Here is a 24,533-nt window from a genome sequence, read left to right as displayed (position 1 = left end):
TTAGCTTTAATCCCAGCACTGGGGAGGCAGAGGAAGGAGGATCACTTTGAGTTCAAGGCCAGCCTGGAACTACAAGAGTGAGTTCCAAGTCAGCCTGGGCTAGAGTTGAGTCCTTACCTGGTGGGGAGGGGAGTCATTTTGCATTTTAATTTTAGCAGCAGAATTCCTTTGAGAATTCTCTCGTCCCTTCCAGTCACCTGGGAAACATATCCAGCGTCTCCCTGTCCGTGTTAGGAGGGCTCAGAGGCTTGCTTAAACTGTAGACTACCCCTGCACCAATCTGCTCCAAATTGACTGCTGGTTGCGCACCATCTCGCTGGCACTGGGCACGTGCCACGCATCCTGGCCAGGAGCAGGACCCAACTGATGGTCTTGCACTCTCGCAGGCGAACGGGACCACACCAACTCACTGTCACCCAGAGCCAAGCGTAATCCACCCTGTGTTCCCTTGATCAGAGACAGAACAGGTGACATCTAGTGGGCCATGCACCCTAACCGGGGCCCCCTTACCCAAGCAGCCCAACAAGTCACAGGTGATGGCGGCGCGGAGGATGCGCGCTGAGGCTGGAAGGGACGAGGCCGGCGGGGGTGGTGGAGGAGCCCCAGGACCCGCAGGCTGGCGCCCTGGCAGCAGCCGCAGGAGGCCAAACACCAGGCGCAGAGTGCCGCTGCCCAGGCACAACGCGTGGAACACCCGCGGCTGAAAATTCAGCACAAGTTGGGTGGCCGCGTCTCGCGTGGGACAGCAGAAGGTCCCCAGGCGCGGGGAGGCCATGGATGGTGCTCTGGGACGAAGCTCGCGTTTGCAGGATCCCTGGGCTTTTCCGGGTCAGGTGCTGATCGGAGGAGGGGGACGGCATCATGTGCCCTGGCCTTTATCCCAGCCCACCCCCTGGGCTGCAGAAAAGGCGCCGGGCTCCCTCCAACCGCCAAGACCACGAGGACTCACGAGGCAGATGCTGGATCCCCGGGAGGAGGAGCGACGGGCAGGGGGAAATGCCAGAGGTGTGCACGTTACCCATTCAGCCCATACTCTCCGTTCCTGCCTTTCTTCCCCAGAACCTAGAGCATCCCAACTTGCCATCTAGTTTTAACTGATCTTCCTAGATAAAAGTACTTTATGAATCGGACAGTTCGTTTCTGTTTGGGTCTGTGACATCACACACATGCTCCTCCACTGTCTTGCCCCTCTGAAAGCACGTCTCCTAAGTAAAGACTGTTTTCAAATCCTCATTTCTTTATGGTCCCTGCCGCACCCCTCCCCCCATGGAAAACAACCCCACAGAGACTTTCCTTCAAAATTAAAAACTGATTCGTGAAAATCAGCCTGAACAAAGAGGAAACAGCCTAATGGCGGGAATGATAGTTGCCAGAAAGGACGATGATTTCTATGTTAAAGAGTTTAGAGTCTCACTCCAGGTCTCCTCCCCAACTCCACCCTACGCACGTGAGGCCAGCTTTCCCCTCAACTCCATCCTCACCCTGCCTGGTCCCTTTTAAAGCTCTTGGTATTGATCCTATGCCCCCTTAAGTGTGCTGATGTGGCATTCACCTGTTGTCTCCACCCCTGTACAGAGCAAGCTCCTCCCCTTTACCAAGCAAGCCCCTCAGAAAAAGGCACCTTGCTTCATTTACAGCGGTATTCTCAAGTTCTCTGGTGAGGAATCTCCTGAGATTAATACTTGAACCACACGCAAAGAGGCTTCAGGTGGGAAGAGAAATGTAGACAAAATGTCCAAGGGGCTTAGAACATGGACTCTCATCATCTTCTCCATCATGCCAGACAAACTATTTTTTTTTAATTTTTTTTATATTCTAGACAAACTATTTTGTATTACCTTTTATATAACGTATATCATGGAATAATATTAACTGTATTAAAATGAACATTTGATATTTTACATTGAAAATCTTAAAAATTAATCTCAACTTTAATACCTGTACATACACATGTATAGCCATATATACATACATACATACATACATACATATATATATATATATATATACATACATACATACATACATACATATATGTTTTTCAAAGTAGTGTCTGGCTAATCCAGGCTGACCTGGAATTCACTATGTAGTCTCAGGGTGGCCTCGAACTTATAGCGATCCTTCTACTTCTACCTCCTGAGTGCTGGGATTAAAGGCATGTGCCACCATGCCCAGTTTATAAATTTTAACTATAACTAAATATTAGGGTTATATTTAAAATTAATTATATAATATGATGTAAATAGTATATATTTGGCCCCAGTCCCCCATGGGCACATGGCAAAAGTCACAAGGCCCCGAGCACCCTTCATCACAAGTGGGAAGCCCTGGAGCCTCCTTTAGCAGACTCGGAAGGTCTTAGACCCTATTGGACAGAAGGGGAATGTCCCATTCCCCCTTGGGCAGAACGGAAAGTCCCAGCCCACTCTGAGCAGTAGAGGAAGGTGGGGACACTGCTTCATCAGCTTTCAAGTCTTTGTCAGAGTCTAGAGTATCTGTCTATCTTATGGGACTCTACAGCAGGCCAGGTAGCAGTCTTACATATATACAATACCATCCTATTAAGTCCCCTCCCTCCCTTTCTATTCCCTTTATGTCCCCTTTCTAGCTTACTGGTCTCTGCTACTGAGTTTTATTATTCCAACTCACATAGAAGTGCAATCATCTGTAGGTAGGATCCACAGATGAGAGAGAACATGTGACATTTGGCTTTCTGGGCCGGGGTTACCTTATAATCCTTTCCAGATCCATCCATTTCCCTGCAAATTTCATAATGACATTTTTCTTTACTGCTGAGTAGAACTTCATTGTGTAAATGTGCCACATCTTCATTATCCACTCATCAGTTGAGGGACATCTAGGCTAGTTCCATTTTCTAGCTATTGTGAATAGAGCAGCAATAAACATGGTTCAGCAAGTATCTCCAAGGTAGTGAAACGAGTCCTTAGGATATATGCCTAGGAGTGCTATATCTGGGTCATATGGTAGAACAATTTTTAGCTGTTTTAGGAACCTCCACACTGATTTCCACAATGGCTGGACCAGATTGCATTCCCACCAACAGTGTAGAAGGGTTCCTCTTTTTCCATATTCTCCCCAGCATTGTTATTTGTTTTCATGATCGTAACCGTTCTAGCAGAAGTGACATAGAATCTCAAAAGTAGTTTTATAAATATTTTATTTATTTATTTATGAGGAAGAGAGAGATAGAAAGAGAGAATGGGCACATCAGAGCCTCCAGCCACTGCATATGAACTCCAGACACATGCGCCCCCTTGTGCATCTGGCTTATGTGGGTCCTGGGGAATCAAACCGGGGTCCTTAGGCTTCTCAGGCAAATGCCTTAATTGCTAAGCCATTTCCCAAGTCCCCTCAAAAGTAGTTTTAATTTGCATTTCCCTGATGGCTAGAGAAGGGGAACTTCTAAGGCCCCTGTGGTCCAAGGTTGAAGGTCAGAGGCCTCCTTGATGAGAAGGGGTAGGTCTGAGACTTTCCTGTTTAAAAGAGGTGTAGTGGTTTATATTGCCAATTTGACAGGACCTAGTATCACCTACATGACTGTGAGGGGTTCTCTTGATTAGGTTAATTGAGGTGGGAAGATCCACCTTAACTGTGGGCAGCACCCATCCATGGGGTGTGGTATTGATCAGGAATCAATTGAGTTGAGTAGAAGCCAGCAACAAATTCAAGATGGGGCAAGAGGTTGGGTCCAGATTGGCAACAGAAGGCTGGATGCTCAAGACTCTAAATAGAACTAAATGAAGAAGTGACAAAATGGTTTGAGTTCAGAGGCACTAGCCAGTGGGTGCAGAAGAGTGAGATTCCTTACATTCCCCACTTCTCGATGAATTCCATTTTAGGGCTAATTCTTCATTCAGGAAGTGATCTTCATCTATAATGAACTTGGAAATGAATCTTCTGAGGGTCCCATTTTATTTATTTTTTTCTTTTTCTTTTAGAGGTCTCACTCTAGCTCAGGCTGACCTGGAACTCATCTGTAGTCCAAGGCTGGCCGCAGCTTCACAGTGATCCCCCTACCTCAGCCTCCTGAGTGCGGGGATTAAAGGCATGTGCCAGCATGTTCAGCTTGAGGGTCCCATTTTCTTTTATTATTTTTAAGTTTTTTTCTTATTTAGTTAAGAGAGAGAGAGAGAGTGCAGGGGTGGGGAAATGGGTGCACCAGGGCCTCCAGCTGCTGCAAATGAACTCCAGATGCATGCACCACCTTCTGCATCTACCTTATGTGGGTCCTTAGGTAATTGAACCTGGGATTTTGGGCTTTGCAGGCAAGTGCCTTAACCGCTAAGCCATCTCTCTAGCCTGAGGGTCCCATTTTCTTAAGATAGCTTCCTGATGGAAGTGAGTTTCTATCCCAATTTGAGACATCTCTTCAGATAGCAATGCCATCAGAGTGGACAGTTTAATGCCGCCAGGGATATCATGTATGTTTCTGTCCAATATCTATAGAATTTTCCAGTTCCTGTACAGTCCAGCCCTCATGTAGTCAGCTTCCCCCATTCCTCCACCAGTGATTCCTCCACCAGTGACTTTAGGCAAGTTGAGACCACACCTTTATTCTTATCCTCAACAATGGTAACTACAATTACAATTACTCCCCAGTGTCCAAGTCCTCCCTTCCTAAAGGCTGAATGCTATGTGGCTCCAGGTCCTGCTCATTTCAGCCACTGCTCTGGCTCTAAGGTGGCCCAGAATCTGCCTTAGAAATGGTCAAAGCATAGTGCTTATGGAGCACTGCTGGCCACCAAGAGAGGCACTAAAAGTTCCCTTTACCCATTAAGGATTAACCCTAAGACCCCAGTGCATGCCTGCGGCCACAGACACTCTGGGCCATATATCATGATGAAAAATGAACCCAAGACCCCTACATGTATGCCTATGATAAATTATAGTTTATAGGGCAAAAATCCATTAATCTATTGTTTTGCTTGTTTTTTATTATTTATCTGGGAGCAAGCGAGAGAGAAAAAGAGGCAGATAGAAAGGAATGGGCACACAAGGGCCTCCAGCCACTGCAAAGGAACTCCAGATGCATGTGTCACCTTGTGCATCTGGCTTACATGGGTCCTGGAGAATCAAGCCCTGAACTCGGGTCCTTAGGGTTCACAGGCAAGTGCTTAACCACTAAACCATCTCTCCAGCCCTAATCTATCTTTTTTTTTTTTTTTTTTGTCTTTTCAGGTAGGGTTCTATATAGTCCAGGCTGACCTCAAATGTAGGCATAGAAAGTGATTAACGGTTAATAATAAAAAAAAAAAAAACAATTATAGCAAGAGCTGGGCCTGGTGGTGTACGCCTTTAATCCCAGCACTTGGGATGCAGAGGTAGGAGGATTGCCATGAGTTTGAGGCCACCCTGAGACTACATAGTGAATTCCAGGTCAGCCTGAGCTAGAGTGAGACCCTACCTCAAAAAACAAAACACACAATTATAGCAATGCACTGTGATAAAACTTATGTGAATGTGGACTCTTAAAACATTTTATGTAAAAAAAAAAATATTTTAGCTGTGTGTGGTGGTGCACGCCTTTAATCCCAGCACTCAGAAGGCAGAGATAGGGGGATTGCCTTGAGTTGAAGGCTACCCTGAGACTATCTATAGTGAAGTCCAGGTCAGCCTGAGTAAGGCCCTATCTTGAACTTCCCCAAAATATATTTTTTAAAATATTTTTGGTTCATTTAAAAAAATTTTTTATTTTTTATTTTATTTAATTGAGAGCAACAGACACAGAGAGAAAGACAGATAGAGGGAGAGAGAGAGAATAGGTGTGCCAGGGCTTCCAGCCTCTACAAACGAACTCCAGATGCATGCGCCCCTTGTGCATCTGGCTAATGTGGGACCTGAGGAACTGAGCCTCGAACCAGGGTCCTTAGGCTTCACAGGCAAGCACTTAACTGCTAAGCCATCTCTCCAGCCCCCAAAATATATTTTTTAATGTAGAGGCTAGAGAGATGGTACAGTGGTTAAAGGTACTTGCTTGCAAAACCTGATGGCCCACGTTCAATTTTCTAGTACTCATATAAAGCCAGATGCAAAAGTTGCACATGTGTCTGGAGTTCATTTGCAGTGGCAAGAAGCCCCAGTGCACCAATTCTCTTTCATATAAACAAAAATATTTTTAAAAGATTAAAAAATAGTGGGCTGTAGAGATGGCTCAGTGGTTAAGGTGCTTTCCTACAAAGCCTAGTGACCAGAGTTCAATTTCTCAGTACCAACATAGAGCCAGATGCACAAAGTGGCACATGCATCTGGAGCGCATTTGCAGGCTGGAGGCCCTGGTGTGCCCATTCTCTGTCTTCTATTGCTCTCTGCTTGCAAATAAATGAAAAAATATATATAAATATATTGTATTTAATATCTGGTTTCAATGGTAACTGAGACCATGGAAATGGAATCTTCAGATAGAGAGACTACTATGTTGGAGTGTCACTTTGCACATGGGACACAGTCCTTCACAACCTGACTTTGATATTACTGGGGAATTTCTGTACTCAATAAAGATTTCCAAGGCAAATGTGATGGCTCATGCCTTTAACTCCAGCACTGGGTAGACAGAAAATGAGGATCACCATGGTGGCTTGTGCCTGTAGTCCCAGCTACTCAGGAGGCTGAGACAGGAGGATCGCTTGAGTCCAGGAGTTCTGGGCCGTAGCGTGCTATGCTGATCAGGTGTCGGCACTAAGTTTGGCATCAATATGGTGACCTCCCTCCTGGGAGCGAGGAACTACCACATTGCCTCCTTAGGCCCAGGTCAAAAACGGAGCAGGTCAAAACTTCCATGCTGATCAGTAGTGGGATCGTGCCTGTAAATAGCCACTGAACTCCAGCCTGGACAATATAGTGAGACCCTGCCTTTAAAAAGAAAGAAAAAAAGGGCTGGAGAGATGGCTTAGCAGTTAAGCACTTGCCTGTGAAGCCTAAGGACCCTGGTTCGAGGCTCGATTCCCCAGGACCCACGTAAGCCAGATGCACAAGGGGGTGCATGCATCTGGAGTTCATTTGCAGTGGCTGGAGGCCCCGGCACGCCCATTCTCTCTTTCCTTCTCTCTGTCACTCTCAAATAAATAAATAAAAATTTAAAAAAAAAAAGAAAGAAAGAGAGGGAGGGAGGGAGGGAGGGAGGGAAAAGAAAAAGAGGATCATCATGAGTTTGAGGCCAGTTTGGGCTACAGAGTGAGTACCAGGTCACCCTGGGCCAGAGTAAGACCAGCCTCAAAACACTAACCACAAAAGTTTTGTTTTCATTCCTGAGGTTTCTTTACTTTCCCATAGAGGACTTTCCTGTCAGCATGCAGCCTTCATTCTAGGGTCCTCATCTGACAACCCCTCGTCCCTGTTTCCTCTCAGTCTTCAACTTATAGCTTGGTCATTATGGCTTTTAGACTGCTTTGAAATTCCTCAGGGCAAAACAAAGTGGTTTGAGCCATGTGTGGCGGTACAGGCCCATAGTCCCAGTACCTGGTAGGTGGAGGGAGGAGGAATTCAGGACATCCTCAGCTATGTAGTGTACTTGAGACCAGCCTAGTCCACAAGAAACCCCATCTCAAAAAGAAAACAAAAAAATTCAAAAAACACCAAGTGGGTACTGGATGAAACAAGAGCTCTATTTCTCTCTTCCTCTCTCTCTCTCCTTTTGGTTTTTCGAGGTAGGATTTCACTGTAGCTCTGGAAGAGCTGGAATTCACTATGTAGTCTCAGACTGGCCTCGAACTCACAGCAATCCCCCTACCTTTATCTCCTGAGTGCTGGGATTAAAGGCATGCACCACCACACCTGGCTGCATTTTTTCTGTCCATTTGAAATCTCTACAGTGAGATACTTGCTATTTTCATTTCTCTCCTTATAATATTCCTTAGTTAAAAGCCATTTACCATTTAAATGGTCCTGTAGTTTTTCATAAGATTTCATTAATTTCTCCTCCAGCTGGCATTAATGCTTCACATTCCTAGCATCTTTCACATTCCTTAGTAACTTTCCCCCCAATATTAGGCAAGCAAGAAATGCTCAAGAAAGCTACACCCATTGGCTATATTGTTTTTTAAAAAGACAATGATCTTTTTCTTGGAGCTGTGATTGAACTCAGACCCTTGCATGTTAAACACTGCTCTACTACTGACCAAACCTCAGCCCCAAATCAATGGCTTTCTTCTAAAGCTCTACAATGTCTAAATTGTTGTGCAGTAGCTTAAGTACTTCTTTCTTTTTTCCTTCAATTACTCCTAGTTTGAAGTTACGTTAATATATAACCGTAGATATACTTATATCTCAAAATCAACAAGAGCTGAGGCTCAGATGAAAACTCCTATGTGGAATGCGCTAATGATGCCAGGCACAGACAGGCTAAGTGATCCCTCCTTACTGCTCGGCATGGGAGTTCTCTACAAGCAGAGACCTATAAATTCTAATTAACAAGAAGATCCTGTGTGAAATCTTTCTGAGCTCTGATGGCATAGATGGTGGGGGCATTTAGCATTTTGTTTTATTATTGATACAAGTTCTGCAGCTAAATTATTCCCAATGTTTATGAGAGTTTGAAGACTCCCAGAATAAAGGGACTGGGGAGATGGTTCAGTGGTTAAAAACGATGCTTGTTTGCAAAGCCCGCCAGTCTGGGTTCAATTCCCCAGCCACTCAAGTAAAGGAGGATGCAAAAAATGGAGCAAGTGGGCTGGAGAGATGGTTTAGCGGTTAAGCGCTTGCCTGTGAAGCCTAAGGACCCCGGTTCGAGGCTTGATTCCCCAGGACCCATGTTAGCCAGATGCACAAGGGGGCACACGTGTCTGGAATTCTTCTACAGTGGCTGGAGGCCCTGGCGCGACCATTCTCTCTCTCTGCCTCTTTCTCTGTCTGTCGCTCTCAAATAAATAAAAATAAACAAAAGAAATTTAAAAATAGGAGCAAGTGTCTGGCATTCGTTTGCAAGGGCAAAAGACCCTGACCTCTCCATGTAAATAGGCAAATAAAAATTTTAAAACAGTGGGGCTGGGGGACGTGGCTTAGCGGTCAAGCGCTTGCCTGTGAAGCCTAAAGACCCCAGACCGAGGCTGGATTCCCCAAGACCCACATAAGCCAGATGCACGAGGGGGTGCATGTGTCTGGAGTTCTGTTTGCAGTGGCTGGAGGCCCTGGCGCGCCCATTCTCTCTTTGTCTCTGTCACTCTTAAATAAATAAAAATAAACAAAAATTTTTATTTAAAAAAATTTAAACAGAATCTCAGAATAAAATGACAAATTTTGATGGCAAAGGACAAACTAACTCATCTTATCAAAGCACCTTCATGAGACATCCCCTTGTACCCTCTGATCTTGCCAATCCCTTGTCAGCTTGGATTCACAGGGATCCGAACTGTGGGCCAAGGAGGAAATAACTAATACTGCCTTTTATTTGCTTTGAGACTTGGAGCGTCCCGCATTCACCACTGAGCTACGCCTCCATCCCTCTTATCTAGGAAAAAACCACATTAGGAGCTGGGGAGATAGCCCAGTGATTAAGAGCGCTAGCTCCAAAAGCCTGCTGGGTTCAGTTTCCAGACACGCCTACGATGATGGGAGGCGGAGCCAGGGCAATGGGAAACTCTCAAGCCGGCGAGTCTGACGTTCCTTTGCAATGGCAAAAAAACAAGTGTCTCAAAAGAAGTGGAGCACAGACACCTCGAGGTTGCCCCGTGACCTCCATAAGCAAGACACGCGCGCGCGCGCGCACACACACACACACACAAATAAATAAATTAAAACCACCCACTACATTAAAAGGTTTTATGGAGTGTTGCCCTAGTCGCTGATTTGAATGAAACTTCATCCTCCAGCACATTTTCTGAGTATAAATCTCTTGTTAGAGGAAAAGTCTTGAGCTTCATTCCATACATTAGCTATTTAAAAAAAAAAAAATTTACTTTTTTTCTTTTCTTTTTCTTTCTTTCTTTTTTTTTTTTTGGTTTTTCAAGGTAGGGTTTCTTTTGCTCTAGCTGAGGCTGACCTAGAATTAACTATGTAATCTCAGGGTGGCCTCAAACTCCCGGCAATCCTCCCTCTTCTAACTCCCCAGTGCTGGGATGAAAGGCCTGTGCCACCACGCCTGGTACATTAGCTATTTTTAAAAACATCAATTTTTTTTTCTTTTTTTTTGGTTTTTCAAAGTAGTGTCTTGCTAATCCATGCTGACCTGGAATTCAGGGTGGCCTTGAACTCACGGTGATCCTCCTACCTCTGCCTCCCGAGTGCTGGGACTAAAGGCACCACCACGCCTGGCCTAAAATTATTTATTTATTTATTTATTTATTTGAGAGTGAGAGAGAGAAAGAGGCAGAGAAAGAGAGAATGGGCGCACTAGGGCCTCCAGCCACTGCAAACGAACTCCAGATGTGTGCACCCCCTTGTGCATCTGGCTAACATGGGTCCTGGGGAATCCAGCCTTGAAATGGGGGTCTTAGGTCTTACAGGCAAGTGCTTAACTGCTAAGCCATCTCTCCAGCCCCTATTTTTTTTTTAGTTATGTATACTCATCATATAAAATAAAGAGCTTTATCACATTTTCTTTTTGTTGTTTGGGTTTTTCCAAGGTAGGGTCTCACTAGCTCAGGCTGGCCTCGCATTCACCGTGATCCTCCTACCTCTGCCTCCCAAGTGCTGGGATTAAAGGCGTGCGCCATCATGCCCCATTACATTTTCACTTTTTGTAGTGCTAGAGATTGAACCCAAGGCAGTGTGCATACGAGGAAAGAACCATTGGGCTATGCCCTAATGCCATTATCCCATTTTGATACAGAAGACTGGCTACAGGGTAAATTCTGAAGGTAGTTAGATTGCCTTTTATTCACTGATAAAATGTTTTCTGAGCAATGCAGTTCAACAGTTAAGGAGCAAGAAGCCAGAGAGCAAATCTATCTCCAGCTTTTCAAGGGAAACCACAAATGTTGACAACATATTGTAACTTTGGGGATTCACACCAAGTCCTGCATTCTCAGGAAAGAAAACAGCCACCACCAGTAGCTCACACTGGTTCAATGCCATAGTAAACTGTGCCCCAAAGAGACACAAGGCTGATAAATTAGGGGCAATGCTTGTTAATGGTTTTCATTATTTTGACAAAATGAGTGACTTGTGAGGATGAGGTACATGGAAATTTTGGTGATGACAGCAAGTATGAATGTGCTCAACTGTACATCACTAAGAATGTTGATTAGCAGATTTAGTAGTGCAAGTACATGTCTGTCTCACAGAAGCCACACAAGTTGGCCCAGTCCCCTTAGCTTATTACTGCCTATATAGTTGCCTCATAGTCACATGATGTACAGAGAGATGTGTAATGTGATTGTTATAAACGAGGTGTGGTGGCACAAGTCTGTAATCACAGCACTTGGTGGGACTGAGGTGGAGGCAGGATCGAGTTCAAGGCTAGCTGGGCGTCATGAGACCCTGTCTCAAAGAAGAGGTGGGCGGGGGGGGGGGGAGAACAAACTTTCATTAACTCCAGACTTCCATTTCCCCATCGCAGATGTAAAGACCGGACAGACATTCAGAACTTGTTCCTGAACTCTGTGTAAATTAGGGGCAGAGACTGAATGGAAAGCTTCCAGAGCTGCGACAACTAACAGGAAAAGCCACCAAAATGCCATTCGTTAGGCATGCTTGGCGCCACAGGTGGGAATCTGTAGGCAAGGCCCTCACCGGAACAGGTCCAGCACCCTCGTCCAGCCCGGGCTTTCCGGGCGCCACACAGGGCCAGGCCTTTGTGACCAGCCCAGCCAGGCGCCCAGACTGCCCGGTCGCCCCTGCCCTTCCGTCCCGCACGCACCGGGTCGGGACAGCGTCCTTGCCCAGAGCGTTCTCGGGAAGGTAAAGCCCCGGGGCTGGAGCCACGACGGCGGGCCCCGTGGGCTTCCGCCCTCACCTGCGCGCGGCCGCAGGCAGCCCGTGGCGGGCGGGCGGGAACAAAGGCGGAGGCTCCGGGCGAGCGGCGCTCCGGAGGGCCGGTGCCGGGACCGCGGCCACCGCCGCCTCACCTGCGGAGTCCGGCCTCCCCGCGCCGCCCGTCCCGAGCTTCCCCGAGCCGCCAGCCTTCGGCGGGAGGAAGGGCGGGACGTCGCGCAGCCATCTCGGCCAGGGCGCGTGCGGTCGCCGCGGACGGCGGTGTCCCCAGCGCCATCCTTCCGGCCCGCTCCCACGGTCGCTGGGCGCGAAGGGGCGGGGCCCGGGCCGGCGCACGCCTGGGAGCCGGCCCCGCCCCCTGCACCGCACGGCCGCCGAGCACGCGCTCTGGGGCTGGAGCGCGCCTGTCCCGCCCCCTCCCTGCGCCGCGACGCCCTCGGCGCTCGCACCCCGGCCGCCTCAGCGGCGCTTTCGGCCAAGTTGCAGGGCGGGCAAGTTCGCCGGTGGCCGGTGGCGGCGGAGGTGCGGGCCGGCGCGGGCTCCCTCGAGTGCATGGGCGCCGGCCTCTTCGGCCCGGGGGCCTGAGCGCCCCGCGCTATGGACGGCACCGAGCCCTTGGGGCGGCCGGAGCGCCTGGCTGAAGCCGAGGCCGAAGCGCGGGCGGCCGACGGTGGGCGCCTGGTGGAGGTGCATCTGAGCGGCGGCGCGCCGTGGGGCTTCACCCTGAAGGGCGGCCGCGAGCATGGCGAGCCACTGGTCATCACCAAGGTAAGGCGACCGTGCGGCCCGCGCCGTGAGAGCCCAGACACTGCCTCGACCCTGGACGTGTGTCGGGGTTCAGGGCACTGGACGGAGTGTCCCAGCTTGGGTCTCCAGTCCGGGGCGCGTGTGAACTCAAGTACCTGCAGGGATCCGGGTCCTGGGCAGGCATAGGTGTGTGGTTGTGGCGCCACCCTGGCCGCCCTCCGGCGGCTCTCTGCGTCGCTGATAGTTTCAGTGGATCCTGTTCCGGGTCTCCTTTCCCTCCCCTTCTGGGAACACACTTGGCAGAGTTCCTTGTCACTTCTGGCCACTCCAACTGACGACCTACACCTGAAGGACTGCCTGGTGGCGAGGAGAGGAACATTCTCAGGAGCGGGGAGATGGCCACAGCCTTCCCTACCTGTGTTGACCTGTCCTGGACCCCTGATTGCGCACCTTTTAGACTTGCACCCATTTGTATTCTGAAATCCAGACCAGTGGCTGCTACCAGCCTGGCTTCTGGATTCCCATTAACTCGTCAATATTTGCTGACTTTCGGCTTCACGCACCCGACATCCACGCGCCCTGGATACCTGCCAACGCTTACAGAAACTTCAGCGTGCTTATAAAATAGAATTTGAGTTCCGATAACAAGGGTGTGTGTGTGTCTGTGGTTGTTTTAGAATTAGAATTCTCTTAAAACGAAATGCATCTTGAAACTTACCAACTGAACTTGTATAAACGTGTAGAAACAAACAGCAAGCCAGTTGCTGAAGCCTTTTGGTAAAAAGTGTCGAGAGGTCTTCTCTCTGGGAACACTTGAGCCTTACCAAGGGCAAAGTTCCCTTTGAAGGTGACTTGCTGGTTTCCTCTTCTTCCCCTCCCTCACCACAACAGGAAGACATTAAGTTACCCCAGCCCACCACACTGGTCTTGACTTTGGGAAGTGGGTTGGCTTTGTTGTTCAAACAGCAGATGAGACCTCCCCACTCCTCCTCCCCCTCCCCCTTCCCTTTCCTTCCTCTATGAATCTAGACTACTGATTACTGTTATAAATTTAACCAACATATAATCCTTTATCAAACTGGATTCTTTGAACAGGCTACGGTTTTACACTAGTTATAAAGTTTGGACACCTTGCATGCTTTTGCATAATTATTAAGTGGCATTAGCTTCTGCTGTTTTAAAAAAATATATCATGATGAGGAATCCAACCCTGGCTGTTTCACATAATAGGCAACGTCTATACTATTGTACTAGGGAACTACATACCTAGTTCTAACCTGTGCATTCCCGCCCCCCCCCCCCCATTTCCTTCCTGGCACTGAACTCAGAACCTTGGGAATTCTATACAAGTACTCTACTACTGAGCTATATCTGCAACCCCACTATTTTTTTTTAATTTTTTTGTTTTTTATTATTCTTATTTGTTTTTTCAAGGTAGGCTCTCACTCTAGCCCGGGCTGATCTGGAACTCACTATGGAGTCTCAGGGTGGCCTTGAACTCATGGCGATCCTTCTACCTCAGCCTCCTGGGATTAAAGGTCACCATGCCCAGCATTATTTTTATGTTTGAGAAAGGTTCTTAAACAAATTGCCCAGGCTGCCCTTGATCTTGCACTTCTGCCTTAGTGTTTTGAGTGCTTAGATTCCAGGGGTGCACTGCCATGCCTAGCTAACCTGTGCCTTTAAATAAAGGTTTTAGAGGACTTTTCTAGTGAAGTTAAAAAGTTAACAGGTAAATCTTTTGGATCTTTACCATATCATGCTTTTCTTTTTTCTTCCTTTCTTTTTTTAAAAATTTAATTTTTTTTTTCTTGAGATAGGGTCTCACTGTAGCTCAGGCTGACCTGGAATTCACTATGTATTTTCAGGGTGGCATCGAACTCACAGTGATCCTCTTACCTCTGCCTTGCGAGTGCTGGGATTAAAGTAATTTATTTGAGAGAGAGGGGTCAGGCTGATAGAGAAAATAGGTGCGCCAGGACCTCCAGCCACTGCAAACGAACTCTGTGTATTCCAGGGCTGTCCTGGAACTCTCAATCCTCCTGCCTCAGCCTTCCAAATGCTAGGATTACACGCATATGCCAACATACTTGGCATGTATTTCTTAAACAAAACAAAACATGACTTTATAATCTTCCTCAGACTTGTTTGTATAGCAGATGGAATAAACTAAGACACTTAATATGAAGACTTGCCTTTTGTTTTCACAGGGTAAGACAGTTGGAGGTCATTTACCTCTAAAATTCAGCTGTTTCCCAGACTTGTGGGAGATCTGCCAGTGATTTCCCTCCTTCTTGTATATGTAGTCATAGCTTTACAAATCCTGCATGCTTGACAGCTACCTGCCTCTCTCTGTGCTTTCTAGAAATTGAAGTAGGTGCTGATCAAACTCAGTAATGCTAAGCTTTATCACTGAGTTATATTCCCAGCCTGGCTTAATCTTTTTAAAAAAATTATTTATTTGAGAGAGAAAGAGAGAAATTGGACATGCCAGGGCTCCTACACTGCAAGTGGATTACAGATGCATGTGCTCCTTTGTGTGTCTAAAACATTTTTATTGGGCTGGAGAGATGGCTTAGCGGTTAAGCGCTTGCCTGTGAAGCCTAAGGACCCCGGTTCGAGGCTCGGTTCCCCAGGTCCCACGTTAGCCAGATGCACAAGGGGGCGCACGCGTCTGGAGTTCGTTTGCAGAGGCTGGAGGCCCTGGCGCGCCCATTCTCTCTCTCTCCCTCTACCTGTCTTTCTCTCTGTGTCTGTCGCTCTCAAATAAATAAATAAAAAATTTAAAAAAACATTTTTATTTATTTATTTGAAAGAGACAGTGAGAGTGTGAGGGCATGTTGGGGGGTGCCTTTTGCCGCTACAGACAAACTCTAGACACATGCACTGCTTTTCGCATCTGGTTTATGTGGGTGGCTGGGGAATCAACCTGGGCCAGCATGCATTGCAAGCATGCAAGCACACACCTGTAACCACTAAGCAATCTCCCCAGCAGTGCTTCCATGTGACTAGAAAATTACGTTTTCATTCCTTAGGCTGGATGGGACTGTGAAGGATTTGAGACTTGTATTTCCATGCAAACATTAGTTGACACACTTGTGCAGTTATACCGGGGTTCACAAGAATGAGTGCACTGTCACAGGTCCTTCTGTGTCTAATCAGCAGGATCTCAAACACCTGTCATTTCTGGTGGCTTACGAGTGATGCCTGCCTTCAGCCTGACGTCTGGTAATTAACTGTCACATTATTTTTAAATGGTGAAGGAAACTGTTCCCATTAATGGCCACTTAAAAGGTAGAAATAGGCTGTTCTGGTACATAATAGGGAAAATCTTTCAACTAAAATTCACTTTAATCCAGACTTCAACTCTTCTAATAGCTACTGAAAAATTGTAGGGGGATCTTACTAAATAATAATTTTTTTTTTCTAATTGTTCTTTTGAACTAAAATAAAAACAAGCCTATGCATTAATTACATGTTGGATGCCTGGTTTATTGAACAGCTAATTTTCTGTTTAGCTAATACTGATTTAGGAGTAGCTTGATCCAGTTTAGAATACATTCTTTTGATGATTATATATGGGTGTCATTTGGAAACCTTATAGGAGCAGAGGACTTAGAATTGGACTAGTCTAGAAGAATAGCTTAGTAGGAGTGCTTGCCTAGCCTGCACCAGGCCCTGGATTTGATCTTTTTTTTTTTTTTTTTTTTTCTTTTTCGAGGTAGTTTCTCACTCTAGCTCAGGCCGACCTAGGAATCACTCTGTAGTCTAAGGGTGGCTTCGAACTCATGGCGATCCTCCTACCTCTGCCTCCCGAGTGCTGGGATGAAAGGCGTGCATTACCACAACGGACTTTCGATCTTTAACATCGCAGAGCAAAACAATATTGGAAGGGATGGCTAGAGCCAGGCTGATTCACTCCTACAGTTAAGTGGGAAATGTTGCATTGGCTTATTTGTGGATGAAACAGCTTTGGCCAAGAGAGGGTAAATGGTGTCTTCTGAGGCCACAAACCTGGTGAGTCCTTGGAAGGGCCTTGAAATTCAGACCTTGACCCTGAATGTCCACCTTAGCTTCCTGTCCAGTAAATGCCATTGCTTGTGCCTGAACTCTTGTGATGTCATGGATTAACTAGGTGACATCTGTTAGGAGACAGTTTTTCAGTCTTTACACCATTGACATTCTGGGTTGAATCATTCTCTGTTGTGGGGTTTGTTCAGCACCCAGTAGAGTGTAGGCTGTTCGGCTGCTTCCTATTCTTCTACCAAAAGGCCATTGGCACCTGCTTTCAGGTGTGACAATCAGAAATGTCCCCAGATGTCTCGCCATATGTTTCCCTAGTTGCAGATCACTTTGTTAGGCTAATGGTGTATCTTCATGGCTTTTAAAGTCTTTTGGCCATTATTTGATTCTTTTTGAAGACAGTGGCCTTTAGGGTGGTGTGTTTGGAGTCCTTGGCATTTCCAGTGTTTTCATGGAGGGCTGTTTGCTTTTCAAGCCCAGCTGTTGGCCTTGAGAAAAGGCTGTATTTACACAGTAAAATGCAAACAAATACTTGCTTCATCTGCATTCTTGTAGCTGGAGAAAGGAAATAGAAAGCATTCAGAGTGGCTGCTGAGTAAGGTCTGACTTTTCTCCTGTCTGGATTGGAGGAAGGTAAAAGACATTACTCTCCAGGAGAGAGCTGCATTCGTGGAATGTGAGGGGTCCACCTAAAACTTTCTAAGACCTCTGCTGAAAGATGGTAATGGGGATAACAGCTTGGTACATTTACACAGATTTGCAGCTTGAAATCTTGCTACCATTAGCAAACAAACAACAAACCAAACACACACACACATACACACAAAATAAAAATAAGCAGGGGCAGGAGATATAGCTAAGTGGACAAAGTGCTTGCCGGGCAAGTGTAAGGACCTGAGTTCAGATCCCGAGATCCATGTAAATACCTGGTGGGTGCTGTTGCCTGCCCACCTGTAATCCCAGAGCTAGGTAGCCTGGAGACAGTATTCCCGGGGCAACCTGGCAAGTCCTGGGTACAAATGAAAGAACATGCCTCGGTAAATAAGACAGGGTGATGGGGGGCAGCCATCCTCACCTTCTGCTCTATACATGCATTTAGACACACAAAGTGTGTGTGGGGGGAACACCAAACAACCAAAACCCATCTTCCCATACAGGACTTGGTTGTATTTTTGAGAGTCCACACGAGTACAAGACCTCTCAGGGCCCTGGGATATTGCTCAGTGAGTTGTTTATTTAGCTGCGTCTGACTTGGGGGTAGGTTAAGCCACAATGACTCTTAAAAATGATAAACTTTTGCTGTGCTGAGGATGGAGCCCAGGACCTTGCACATACTGGGCAAGTGCTGTACCACTGAGGGATATCCCTGGCGATGTCTTGCTGATGTTACTTATTCCCTTTCCCTTCCATTTAACCACGGAGAAAGAACTTCAATGGAAAAGAGGATAGAGCTGATTTCTAAGATGTCACCCACTGGGGAGCTGCATCCATCAGCTGAGTGTCAGGAGGCCCCCTGCGCCTTAGGAATCTTTGTCAAGGGAGAAGGAATGAGGCCCTGGCCCTGGCTACCATTTCTTAAAGCCTTCCTATAAGAATGCCAGAAACACGGACACATTCATCAGGGCCTGGCTTCCTCTGGCCTCCTGGGCAAGCTCTTTTGAGAGCCTGTGGCTTTTCAGGTTGTGTTTGGGAACACAGGTAGCCTATGAATGTGTGTGTGTGTGTGTGTGTGTGTGTGTGTGTGTGTGTGTGTGTGTATGCACACACCAACATATGGTGCACATTGCTATGTTGTGGGGTGCTTGGTGTTATTTATAGACAGCTCCTCAGCTGGGTCATCCTTTCAAGGGCTCCTGACTATTGTGAAAATATTTTTTTCCCTAATCCTCATTCTACTTCATAATGCTAAAGGTGGAATCAGGAAATTTTAAGGGGTACACAGTAGGTTGCAAAAGTCTTATGTAAAATGTTGGCTGGAGTCCAAAGTAACCAAGGATTCACGGATAAGGACAGGTAGTTGGTGATAAGTTGGAGTGAGAGGTTCCAAGCATACTATATAAACATTAGTGGCTTACAAACTGGTCTCCAGTTTAGTGTGTCTATGCTGAGTTAAGGTTTTTGGTGACCAGGTATCAGGGATATTAGAGCAATACCCCTAGTTGGCACAAGTGGTTGTCCTTTGTGACCTTATGGATTTTTTTCAAGTTTTTCAAGGTAGGGTCTCAGTCTAGCCCAGGCTGACCCGGAATTCACTATGTAGTCTCAGAGTGGCCTCAAACTCATGGTGATCCCCCTACTTCTGCCTCTCAAATGCTGGGATTAAAGGTGTACACCACCACGCCCAGCAAAATATTTATTTATTTATTTATTTGAGAGAGAAAGGGAAAGATGCAGGGAGAGAGAGGGGAGGGGGGGAGAGAATGAGCACACTAGAGCATCCAGCTGCTACAAATGAACTTCAGACGCGTGTACCACCTTGTGCATCTGGTTTACATGGGTCCCTGGGAATCAAACCTGGGTTCTTTGGCTTTGCAGGCAGGTGCCTTAATTGCTAAGTCATCTCTCCTGCCCCTTTGTGTTTTTTTTTTTCCCCCCGAGGTAGGGTCTCACTCTAGCTCAGGTTGACCTGGAATTTACTATGTAGTCTCAGGGTAGCCTTGAACTCACAGCAAAACTCCTACCTCTGCCTACAGAGTGCTGGGATTAAAGGTGTGCACCACTGCGCCTGGCTTCCTTGTAGGTTTTTTTTTTTTAATTAATTAATTTATTTATTTGAGAGCAACAAACACAGAGAGAAAGACAGATAGAGGGAGAGAGAGAGAGTGGGCGCGCCAGGGCTTCCAGCCTCTGCAAACGAACTCCAGACGCGTGAGCCCCCTTGTGCATCTGGCTAACGTGGGACCTGGGGAACCGAGCCTCGAACCGGGGTCCTTAGGCTTCACAGGCAAGCGCTTAACCACTAAGCCATCTCTCCAGCCCATCCTTGTAGGTTTTTAAAATTACTTTTTGTTTCTTTTTGAGACAGGGTCTATGTAGCCCAGGCTGGTTTTGAACTCCTTGTGTGGTTGAGGATGACCGTGAATTTCTGGTCCTCCCACTGTACTTCCTGAGCGCTAGGATTACAGGTTTGTGCTACAATGCCAGGTTTATGAGGTGCCGGGGATAGAACCCAGGGCTCCATGCTAGCTTAGGCAAGCACACTACCACGTGAGCTATATCCTCAGCCTCGGGGTTATTCTTTTGAGACTGTTACCAGGCTAGCCTGGAACTATGAATCTTTCTGCCTCAGTCTTCTGAGTGCTGGCCCTATAGGTGTGTGCCTCCATACCTAGATTACTTTATTTCCCCTTTTTCTCTCTCCTCTCCTCCACTCTTCATTTCCTCTTTTATGGTGCTGGGGATGGAACCCAGAGCCTTCCACAAGCCCACTACTGACTACATTTCTATCCCCCTTCTGCCCTTGTATTTACCCCGAAGAAGTAAGTTCTATATCAGATATCAGCCAAGGTATTAAAAAAAAAAAAAGAGGGATCGATTGGCGTCAGTAGTGGTAGTGGAAGGGATGGATGTCAATTCTCTGTGGACTTTGGTTGACTTCTGTGTTACACACAGTTTGCAGCAGCCCAGCGGCTGCGTTACAAGTGTCTGGGAAATGGTGGGCAGAGGAGGCCTTGGTCCTCCTGCTTCCTCACGCCACCGTGCTCTAACCACATCAAATCTTCAGCATTCTAAAACCAAGTCACTTTGTGATGGCAGTCACACTGTGTTCTGGAGTTGTTAGAATGAGTCTAAAGACTCATTTGTACTGAGAATTCATAGTCTGGTTAAAGAACACGAGGTGAGTTTTCTTTCCTATGCTGAAAGGCCTTTTCACTTGGGAGATCTGCCTTGCCAACTGGCTCTCAAATATATCTTTATTACCCCTTGCAGCCTGCAAATTAACTTGGCCTTGCTGAATTCTAATCCTTGTTCCTCCAGAGAGGTTTTGGGCATAGGGGGTGGGGAGCCAGGCATAGTGCCTAAAGCCCTAGTCCAAAGCCTGGTAGCTGGAGGCTTTCAGGGTCAAGTTCTGGAGGATTTTCTCTCTGGGAGACACTAGGGTATGGTATGTGACTCAAAACTATAAATCCAGAGGCTTCCACCATTGCGAAAAGCTATAAACCTACAGTATGCATCACACTTCTGTGCTGTGCTGAATTTGGTCTTCTGCCTGAGTTAGGGGTATTGCTTAACATGTTCTAACATTTATCTCTTAGAGGCAGGGAGCTAGTTTGCCCAAGAGCTACATGTGGAATAACAAATAGTCATTTTCACTTGGTTGTAATAGGCTAGGTTTTCTTAGTACACGTTTATATTTCATGACCCCTCACTTGGGCAAGCTTCCCCCCCCCCGCCTTGGAAATGCATTTTGGAGTTACCTCCTTGCCAGACTTGTTTTGTACCAGCATGTAAATAAACTTGGATTTGTGGCCAGGCTCTTAGGGATAGGGGAGGGCTGAAAGTCCTGGGTTCTGTGGAGCCTTTCCTTGCACACTAGACATGGTGAAGCATTCAACAATATAATTGTAGAGTGTAAGGGCTGAATGGACTTTTTATTCAGGTTGTCTTTTACATTAAAACACTAGGTAGATGTGGCCTAAGGCCTTAGAGGAGAAATTTTACAGGTTTTAGAAGTCTAGGGTCTGCCCATATATGTGGGCTGGGTTCTTTAGCCAACAGGATGGTTCAGAAAAACAAATTTTAAAAAATCATCAGATTCTGATACAAGTAGGGTCTATTTAGACTTCTCCTTGGGGTGATGTATATTAGTGGATGGATGGTAATATATCATTTTTAAAAAATTGGGGGCTGAGGGCTGGAGGGATGGCTTAGCGGCGGTTAAGGCGCTTGCCGGCAAAGCCAAAGGACTCAGGTTTGATTCTGCAGGACCCACATTAGCCAGATGCACAAGGGGACGCATGTGTCTGGAGTTCATTTGCAGGGGCTAAAGGCCCTGATGCTCCCATTCTCTCTCTCTCGCTCCCTCTTTCTCTGTCAAATTAAAAAAAAAAAAAGTGTGTGTGTGTGTGTGTGTGTGTGTGTGTGTGTGTGTGTAGAGCGATTGCTTAGTGGTTAAGGCATTTGCCTGCAAAGCCAAAGAATCCCAGTTCAACTCCAGGACCCATGTTAGCCAGATACACAAGGGGGCGCATGCATGTGGAGTTCGTTTGCGGTGGCTGGAGGCCCTGGTGTGCCCATTCTCCCTCTGTCTTTTTCACTTCCTCTTTCTTTCTTTTTCTCTCTCAAATAAATGAATAAAATATATTTTAAAAAATTGGGGGCTGAAGATATGGCTGAGCAGTTAAATATGTGTGCTTGCAGGACTTACTGGCCCTTGTTTGATTCCTTAGCACCCACATAAAGCCAGCAAAATGTGGTGCAAGCGTCTGGCACACCGACATATTCACACACAAATAAAAATCCTTCAAAAAAAACCATCTGGGCCAGGTATGGTGAACTGGGGAGGTGGACACTGGAGGGTGTCGAGTTTCCGGCCAGCCTTGGCTACTCGGTGAGACCCTGTTCAAATTGAGATGGGAGTTTAGTCTGGTAGGGTGCTTGTTCCACTTGTGTGAAGTTCTGGATTTGATCCCCAGTACCATTAAAAAAGAATAAGTGCAGCTGGAGAGATGGCCTAGTGGTTAAGGCACTTGGCCTGCAAAGCCAAAGGACCCAGGTTTGATTCCCCAGGACCCACGTCAGCCAGATGCACAAGGTGCTGCATGCTTCTGGAGTTCGTTCGCAGTGGCTGGAGGGCCTGCTACACCCATTCTCTAACCCTAACTCTATCTGCCTCTTTTTGTCTTTCTCTCTCTAATAAATAAATAAAAATAAAATTCAATAAAGAATAAGTGGAAAATAATTGAAAAATGTGAATTGCAAAGATACCATTTTTTTTTCTGGATTAAGAAGAAAAAGAACTGTTTGTTTGTTTATTTATTTTGGTTTTTTGAGGTAGGGTCTTGCTCTAGCCCAGGCTGACCTATGTCACTATGTCGTTTTAGGTGATCCTCCTACCTTTTGCCCCTGAGGTCAAGGCATGTGCCACCACACCCGGCCATAGACTGTTTTTTGTTGTTGTGTTTTTTTTTTTTTTTTTGTATTTTCAATTCCAAGAGTATTAAATTGAAAGCAATGATGATTGTCTATGTTGGAGAAGGAAGAAAACAGTGTTCCAGATTGACAAGAAACAGATGGAATTATCTTTAAATCAAAAGTGACTTTTAATATTTTCAGATTAGTGGCAAATTGTGATGGTCAGGGAGGAGAGCCCTGGTAGGGTAGATTCTGTGCCCTTGAAGATCACCAGTTTTACTTACTGGCAGAAGAAAGGGGACAAAGAGTGTGCGCATGTGTGCATGTGTGTGTGTGTGTGTGTGTGTGTGTGTGTGTGTGTGTGTCTAGCTATGCAGCACAGTGCCGACACTGTTTTTTTAAATATATTTATTTATGAGAGAGAGAGAGAATATATGGGCACACCAGGGCCTCCAACCATTACAAACCAACTCTAGATGCATGCTTTGCCTTGTGCATTCAACTTTACATGGGTACTGGGGGATCAAACCTGGGTCCTTAGGCTTTGCAGGCAAGCACCTTAACCTCTAAGCCATCTCTCCAGCCCGTACTTTTTTTTTTTTTAAACAAAGTAGCTCTTTGCAATAGTTCTTTTCTCCCATATCCTGTGTACAAATATTGATTTGGTTTCACACTGTAGCCCTGGACTCAGCTCCGCATTGCCACCGCTCATTTCTCCACTCCTCAGGAACATTTCTTGGGCCCCCTACGTTCCCAATGGCTTCCACACCATAATTATGGCTAGGAGAGGATTTTTATTTCCCAATCAAGACATTCGGGGCCAAGTAACTCTTTGTTATGAGGCCATCTGTGCATGGTAGGATGTTTACCAGTGTCCCCAGCCTTTTAACTACTTGATGCTGGTTCCCTCCCTTCCCCATTGTGACAGGTGACAGCGAAACAGGTCTGCAGACTTGTTGCCAGGTGGCCCTTGGGAGGTAAAATTGCCCTCTCTGGGGAGGTCTGGGTTAACAATATTCAGTGTTGACATTGTTCTGGCCTTGTTTTCTTTCCAGTGCTGGGGATGGAACCCAGGACTCCATGTGTGCTACAGAAGTGTCCTTCAATTGAACTACACTTTATGCCCTAAAGATTATGTATAACTTGTTTTCTTTGTTGAGCATCCAACACAATGCTCTGCCTGTGGGAGGAAAGCTCCGCACCCCAGACCTACATTGTTTGGGTGATAACTGATGTCCTACAAACATGGGTATATACTCTGGTTATTCCTCCCCCCCCCCACAAGATTTTGTAGTCATTCATAGTAAAGATGGCTATATTTTGTTTAATTTCCTATGCAATTATTGATTTAGCCCCCAAATCCTCTCCAGTGATGAAACATTCTTACTATATTCTCATACACTTGGTCGGGGGGGGGTCTTCCTTCTCTTTGTGCAAATATTATGCTTTATCTTGCCAACTTGATTGTTTGGGTTAAGTTTCAGCTTAGCACACTCTGACAGTGGTCTCCATTCTCTGCTGGTGAGCAATACTGCTGGAGTGAGGTCAGACCTTTCTGATTCTTGATCCTTCCTTATTTTTCATTTCTTAGTGTTTTTTTTAAGTATGCATGTACATGATGTATGGGCACACACATGACACACCATATGTATGAGGTCCTTGGACATCTTTGCAGTGTCTGCTCCACTTTCTGTGAAACAGGCTTTATTGCCACTGCAAATGAATGGCCGACTAGCTGTCCCCAGTTTTGGCTTGTCCTGGCATGCCTCCCATTTTCCTAGGTGCACTGAGATCACAGACTA

At 46.4% G+C, this 24,533-nt stretch overlaps 2 protein-coding genes across 3 annotated transcripts in view; one reads left to right on the top strand and one right to left on the bottom strand.

The window, feature by feature from the left end:
• Positions 1 to 915, bottom strand: part of Gpr143 (G protein-coupled receptor 143) — a 31,503-nt gene extending 30,588 nt beyond the window's left edge. Inside the window, exon 1 of the mRNA XM_045140091.1 lies at positions 511 to 915. Within this exon, the coding sequence (XP_044996026.1) occupies positions 511 to 775 (265 nt within the window). The 5' untranslated portion in view covers positions 776 to 915. The remainder of the gene's footprint in view (positions 1 to 510) is intronic.
• Positions 916 to 12,483: 11,568 nt separating this feature from the next.
• Shroom2 (shroom family member 2) overlaps positions 12,484 to 24,533 on the top strand; it is a 197,769-nt gene continuing 185,719 nt past the window's right edge. For both annotated transcript variants that reach the window (XM_045140089.1, XM_045140087.1), the window contains exon 1: positions 12,484 to 12,654. In XM_045140089.1, the coding sequence (XP_044996024.1) occupies positions 12,484 to 12,654 (171 nt within the window). The remainder of the gene's footprint in view (positions 12,655 to 24,533) is intronic.

Source organism: Jaculus jaculus, chromosome X (genome assembly GCF_020740685.1).
Source record: "Jaculus jaculus isolate mJacJac1 chromosome X, mJacJac1.mat.Y.cur, whole genome shotgun sequence".
Lineage (NCBI taxonomy): Eukaryota > Metazoa > Chordata > Mammalia > Rodentia > Dipodidae > Jaculus > Jaculus jaculus.
This window is presented reverse-complemented; position numbering and strand designations above follow the sequence as displayed.